This window comes from Acanthisitta chloris, unplaced genomic scaffold (assembly GCF_000695815.1).
Source record: "Acanthisitta chloris isolate BGI_N310 unplaced genomic scaffold, ASM69581v1 scaffold1211, whole genome shotgun sequence".
NCBI classification, from domain to species: Eukaryota; Metazoa; Chordata; class Aves; order Passeriformes; family Acanthisittidae; genus Acanthisitta; species Acanthisitta chloris.
In genome coordinates, this window is record NW_008654163.1 from 106,359 (window position 1) to 113,802 (window position 7,444).

Sequence of the window (7,444 nt, forward strand, 5' to 3'; positions counted from 1 at the left end):
ACTCTGTTGACAAACCTTGCATATTTAAGACATTTTAAACTAGCAGTTTCAGCTATTTTTATAGTTAAAATTTCATTGAAAGTAACAGGTCATCAAAGTATCCAAAGCTGTTTCACACTTACTCCTCTCCTGATCCCTTCCTCCTTAAGAGGAGCTACAAGCACAGTACACAAGTACACAGTATACTTTATTAATTGAAAGAGCACACTTACTTAATGAATAAATACCAATCTAGGCTAATTTTTCTTTTGAAATGCCACCCATTCAAGGAAGGCAATAATTTGGCATACCTCAAAGGGCTGAAATTGTCTTTATCACTATTCAAGTAGCAGATGTGTGCTAAAGCCAACAGGCAGATAGGCATGAAGGAAATGACAAAACTACCAAAGTAAATACAAGTACTCAATAGTATTTGTCTTAAACATGCATTTCTGATCACAATTTTCAATTTGGCTCCCTACCATTGTACATCTGTATTTTACTCTCAGCCCTTTTGGTATCAGCACACTACAGTTCCTCTGTAACCAAAAAGACATGGTCTGGTGACAAGGTCTGCGTGGGACTGAAGGCAAGTTCCTCATTAAAGCCCAGCATATTTGGTGATACTGGGACAACTGAATTTTGGATTTCCAAAGAGAGTGCAATCCAAACTCCATCTCGGTCTGCAACAGGCTTTATCAATTCCACTTGCTGATAATCAGGCAGCAATATTTAATGACTATGAGGGATGGGCCACCCTAGGCTGCCTAGTTGTTAGTATATGGACTCAAAATCCAGAGAAAGGTACAGTGAGCACTAACTTGTCTCACCAGGCATCAAGAGTTCTCCTTCCAAGAACAAAATAGTATCTCTTTCCTATGGATAAAATCAATGACATTCTCCTTCTACCAAACAGAAACTACTGGGGTTTCACTGTCCCTGACTCAGCAACCCCGCACAAGTGTTGGGCTCCAGCTTACTGCAGCTCTGCCCTGCCCAGCCACAGGCTCTGTCAAGCTGGGACCTGTGGGCTGATGTCCCAGCCCAGCCTCAGCTTGTCCCCAACCCCAAGGAAGTACCTGACAGTCTGGGCTAGGGGATGCCCCTGGCTGCCTACAGCTATCCTCCCTGGCTGGCTGTGGCAGGGTCCACAGCTGCCAGCTCCCTGTCTCCTGGGGTGTAGGTGGCCCTCACTCTGCACAGATGCTCACATAAATGATCCTCCCTGGTGTGTGAGGAAGTACATGCCAGATTTCACTAATATATTAGGTACCTTGATCACTAAATAAGATGATTATATCAAGAAAAAGTCTAGAGTTATGCCCACAAGCAACAAGATGCCTGGCAGCTAGTGCAGCTGATGGGGAGGCAGGAACCAAACAGATTGTTTCTGATTTCTCCGGGAAGAAAGGCTTTTATCTGGTTCATTTGGTCATGTTTCTGTAATTCCTACAGTAACATTCCAAGCATGATGACAAATCTTTTTCACGGATGAGTAGATTACCCTTCTTGAGTGCTGAGCCACTCAAAGGTTGAACCTACCCTATGTGGAACCAAGGATAAGAATTTGATAAGAAAATTGTCATCTCTCTTCTAGTTCTATTAATTCCTTTCCACAGATCATGCTAATCCTATAATGATTATCTCCCTCTACAATTCTTTTCCAAGCAGATTTCTATCAGGCATACAAAAAATTGTTTCAATTGCCTTTCATGCTCTGATGTTTCTCTATTAGAATTTTTAGGATGCTTCTCACTAGCAAGCACATTTTAATAACTAATTCCTTAATACCTTTTCTCTATACTCCCTACCTCTCTACTTATTTGTGCCACCCTCTATACAGTGATTAAGGGATTCTCATTATAAATTCCCATTTATTCACTTTCCCACAACAGCATTTTCAAAGGACCAAAGCCAGCAATTATTGTTCAGGTATAATCAAAATTTATATGCACATTCCTTAAATATTTCTGCCTGTGCCACAAAGGTCTTTAGGTGACAATCAGCTAGTGATCTGCCTACACTTGTAGTGATTTGATTGCCATGCATGTACTGTGTCTGAGGGCAGACCTACAGCATTCAACAAGGGATATGCATAGAAATCTAAGCCCAAAGGGCTTATTTCCCTGCAAACATCTTAGCTAAGTTCTGGAAGCAGCATAGCTACGGGACAGCTGCAGACTTGGGCAGCATCCTAGGCTCAGTGGACTGAAGTTACAAACTAGGGTGCTTGGACCAACTAGGACAGGACCTAAGAGATATGAATTCTTTTTTTCAGATCCTTTTAGGAGGAATAAGGCAAAATAAAGACTGGGGCAGAAGGGAAGCTGGGACAAGACAACCTCCAGAGGCACAGGCAGAAGGTTCAGTAATCAGATATTTGCCATTGTTTTTCTTCACAGTTCAAATATTCTTTTCCTGTCTTCAGCAACAGGCAAGTCTTCCCCATAGTTAATTCAAAGTACTATTCTTTTCCTGCACGACCTCGAGCTTTCTTCAAGCACATGAAATTCTTTTCATTTTACAAGGAAACACTAGGAAAAGAGAAGCTGGCTTATGACACTAGTGAATCAAGCAAGCAGCTGCACACCCTAACATCTTTACAGGATGTTCCCTTTCTTGCTTACCTTCAGGGCAAAACTAGTTCAGAACACTAATCAAAAGTGCCTATCCAAAATACGAACTCTTACTAATATAATTAGTCAGTAAAGCCTGACTAGCTTATTTCCAGCTCTGCTTCCTTTTCAGCTTACAGGCTAGCTCTAATGAGTTGCTGTAGTCATTAGTGGACATTGATAATATGACTTAGTTCCCAGGTGGGTGATTTTTTTTTTATATACTATAATCACTCACACTACTAAATTAAACCCCAAAGGACAAGGAAGAAGAAAGCAGCCTGCCAATAACATAAGTAACCTCTTACAGTAGCAAGCCACTCTATCTTGCATCATTTTGCAGGGCTCATTATGAAAGCAGGGCTCATTATGAAAGTTTTTACTCATATATAGTGCACAGGATACATAGAAAGAGAGCATGAATAACCTTATCAGGTCCCTTGGAATTACTTTGCCAAAACACAATGATGGTCTTCCTGCCTCTCCTAATGCTAAATAACATCTGATCTTTCTGAGAGCCATAACCTCCCCATTACACACTCTACATGTGCATTATTACAAAGGCAAGATGACTTCTTTTTGACCACAGATACCAATAAGCTTATGTTATGACACATAAGAACAAAAAAAAAAAAAGGTTTTGTAGCATGTTAGCAGATCTACCTACTAATCTTGTTTTCCTTTTCAACTCTATGTCCAGTCACCTGATACCTTTTTCTATTTGATCTAACAGGTATAATACAGCTTAATGTACTTGAAGCACCTTAAGTTTCATTGTCTTTTAGCATTATTCTGCATTTCGGTTCTCTTTACCTCTGAAAACTCAAAAGTGTCAAGATATAATGCAATTTTGTCACTTTCTTAACCTGGTATTCGCTATTTTGCTAAGCTATACATAACCTAAGGCATCAAATAGTGTACTTGCCTCACTGCATCAAATATCTTAAGAAGCAGAAATGGGATTTAAAAATGTGCAGATAAGAACTTCTACTTCAGGTGACTTTGGACAATCGAGACTGCACTGTGAAACACTTGGTATTGTTGAGTAAAAATTACCTGTCATTGTGTTATTATTAGACAGACCTGAACCAAAACCAAGAGACAGATACAAATGTAAAATATTTTGAATCTTCCTAGGGATTTGCTTTCACCATTGGTTTCATCACTGTATTACTTTTGAAGTCTGTGAATGAACTTCCAAGTCTGGACTCAGCAATTCACATCTGTACTACCAGTGCTAGTATTTTCAATGGGTTACTGGAGATAAAGATGGAAATGATGTCCCATCCCCACTAAATTTTAACATCTCCCTCATACAGTGCCATGCATCTTCCTTACAGGTTTTCCAAAGGAGAATCCTTTGAAAGATTGAAATTTAGGCAAAGCTCTAAATTTTTCCATCATTAGTCATGTAAGGGGTTTTTCTTTCCTTAAAAGATTGTTCCACAGCCACTCCCACAGTAAAATAATACTCAGGTGTAAGGGTTTTTTTTCCTTAAAAGATTGTTCCACGGCCACTCCCACAGTAAAATAATACTCAGTAGTTCTAAGGTCTCTCTTTTTGTGTTTTTCCATATTCTCCAAAGCACAGAGATGAATCAACACAGTCATTCTGGAAAATATGATCTGTGCTCACCTAAAAGCTTCCAGGTAGTCAAATAATATGAGTTATGAATAGTTCCCCTAGCGATAGCCAGGTGCTGACTGCACACAGCACAGCAGCCAGGACACACAGGGGTTACCACATCAGTCTGAACTCACAGTTGTAAAGGCAGATGCAGCATTTGGAGCAATGCAGAAATGCATTATGCCAGCCAGGGGTATGTCAGTTTTGAGATCATCGACATGAAGGCATGAAAGCACAACGTTAACCCCCTGACATTATCTTCAAGCAGTGCTTCACTGTTCTGTATCAGCATACTCAACTACATCCCTGGAGCCAGTTTCAAACCCAGACATACAGAAGAATCCAAAGAAACTTGTTCTTTATTGACAAATCTGTTTCAATATTTCACATCACTCGACCTTAAGACATTCACATGCTAAGCTGCTAAACCCATTTAATTTACCTCTGCAAAATGACTCACAGTTACCCAGTGTAATGCCTGAGGACATACTGAAATCTCAGAGGATGATAACATTTGTTTAGAATATCTGCCTTCTGTGAACACAGAGCACAAGCAAGGAGAGCCCACATCTATCCACAAAGAAGTCTAGGCTGAAAAGTAGGAGAAGGCCTTTTCTATCACATCAATGAGGTAATGGAACGGCTTCTTAAAAAAAATAAGCTTATAAATTTGATTCACTTATAGAAAGGTTTTTATAGCACAGCTGGGTGGACAGACACAAGAATCCAGGGGACAGCTCTGTGTTCTTTCAACAATGAAATCAAAACAGAGTTCTGGTGCAACACCTCAAGAGAAAAACAGACTGTGCTCTTGAAAGGCTCAGACACAAATTCAGATCTGAAATATGAAGCTGAGGCTCAACTTTGGAATATATTCCTTAGGTATCTCATATTTCTTATCTATTTTTTATTTTTCCCAGGCTAGCTGATAGGCTTCTCCATGGGATCCTAGAAGATACTCTACTGAAGTCTTGTAGGATCCATAAAACTTTCCTTGTCTAGAGTTTTAGTCAATGAAAGATAAATCTATCCTCGATAGACCTTTCTTGCACATTTTCCACTTATCCTTGCATATTTTATATTTATTTCCTTCAAAATTCATTCTCAAATTTTGCATACTAGACCAGTCTAAAAATTCCATATCTTTTAAATGACAATTATTTTCTATTTTTAATTAATCATCCCTCATTTATGTAAAAATCATAATGGTAAGCCTGCAAATTAATATACTGCTAAATTCAGAATTCTTGGCTGAATATTTATTTCATAATTCCCACTTATCATTTTGTGTTTGCTCTCCTGGTTGCTGTGTTTATTTTTGGAGGAAGAATTAAGAACACCTTTGAAAATTTACACAGATGATTGGCAAGTGTCTTGCAAGTCTGTCACCTCTCACAAAAATTTCTTCCGGATATTAAGTTTTGCTTTTCTTTGCACACATTTTTCATCATTGTAGTGAATACATGTAACCTATATTTACAATGTTTTGGAGACATAGTTTCTGTTTCTCAGACCTTAAAATGACTGGGGAAAAGCCTGCTCTTCACACTGCCCACTGCAAGGGCTCTGTGAACAATTTTGTTCCCCAACAACTGAACACCAACAGCCAACACAACACCAACCCCACCAACTCAGCTTATCAATGAACTACCAAGCTTTTTACTCTAACTTCCAAGAAGCACAGTCTTCTTCACATGGCCTACCTGAATCAGTGTCTCCAGCTCCAGCTGAGTCACACAGATGTGCTCCCGCAGGAAATCAGCCTTCTCCAGCGCGATTGTGTTCTTCCGTCGGCTTTCGAAGGGCTGCTCCAGGGCACGGAAGACAAGTCCTCCCGCCACCAGGTACACTACCACCACTATAAAGATGGCCACCACTGTTTTCCACTTCATGACTGTCTGCAGGCCTTGAGAAGGGGCTTCCATGGCAGCAACAACAGTGGCTCGGGGGGAAACAGAGAGTCGTGGAGATGGGAAATGCCCGTTAGTTTTGGGCTCAGGCTCACAAGCTGGCACTGGTGAGGGAACAGCCACTGAAACACAAAGGAAAAGATCTTGCTCAAAATCAAATCCCTAAGGCGTTGATCTTCATATACAACTTTCCTAGTACCATCTTCAGGACTCTTGCATAAACCATGCTATAGAAATAGCTGTGATTCTTCTCACCTGGAAACTTCTATTTCTGCTTTGTCCATTCATACAAAAGCCACCTCAAGGGTTTGCCTCATCCATTACCCTTAGAACTGAGCAGGCCAGTTACAGGTGCAAAAAAATCAAAAATATGCAGAAAATCATTTCTCCAAAAAGAACATGAAAAATTTGACTAGTTATAGTATAAATTACACATGGCAGTTCATGGTGAGGGACCCTGGCAGTGACTTATGTCCTTAAATCATAATACTAATAGTATTAATAGTGCTAAGAAATTGAACTGTTTATGATCAGTGATAACTACCTGACCTGGTATTGACAGAAATGGAAAATGCTTTGCAAACTACAATGCTTTTTTTGGATGGACAACATAAACTGGCCCATATTATCTACAGGGATTCACAAAACCATCATTTCTGAAAATTTACTTAAAGCCTGGAAGCTTCACAAATTTCAGCATAAATCATGTGTCAGCCAAAGCATACCAGATATCTGGGGTGAATGTCATACACCAAGTGCAACTATGGACCTCTCAGCAGGGGACTGAGACACTGTATAGCCCAGATGACATCATAAGCCCTGACCTCAGCCAGACTGAGTAGCCCGACCAATGTGTCAAGCTCCTAAGGCACCCAAATCAAAGCTGAGTCACCTCCAAATAATTCAGATGTCTCAGCAGCGCAGTTCCCCACTCTCTGTTGCAAGTGTTAGCAATGGCAGGATGAGGCCAGGTTCCTCAGCATCCACTGCTATAATGGTGCCACATGTAAATTTTGAAGATGCTGGATTCATTTTAAACCAAATTCCTGTGTAATCCTACCATGGTGCAGCTGTCACTGGCCTGTAATTTCTTTGAAACCAGATTGATTTATCGCATATCAGACCTAAATCAGATTACAGTTAAAATACAGTGATTTTACGTGCATTCTCTGAACTTACTCACAATGTGCCTTTGCTGTTTTTTTAGAAAAATTTAAAACATCCGATCAGAGTGGGATCATAAACCAATTCTATACAATTTGAACATACAACATGATTACACCTTGAGTCTGAAGTGGACTACAACTCTTTCC

At 40.0% G+C, this 7,444-nt stretch overlaps 1 protein-coding gene across 2 annotated transcripts in view; it reads right to left on the bottom strand.

The window, feature by feature from the left end:
* The window catches only part of KCNK10 (potassium channel, subfamily K, member 10), a 60,077-nt gene that overhangs the window by 28,971 nt on the left and 23,662 nt on the right, over positions 1–7,444 (bottom strand). For both annotated transcript variants that reach the window (XM_009083361.1, XM_009083360.1), the window contains one exon: positions 5,925–6,253. In XM_009083361.1, the coding sequence (XP_009081609.1) occupies positions 5,925–6,253 (329 nt within the window). The remainder of the gene's footprint in view (positions 1–5,924; positions 6,254–7,444) is intronic.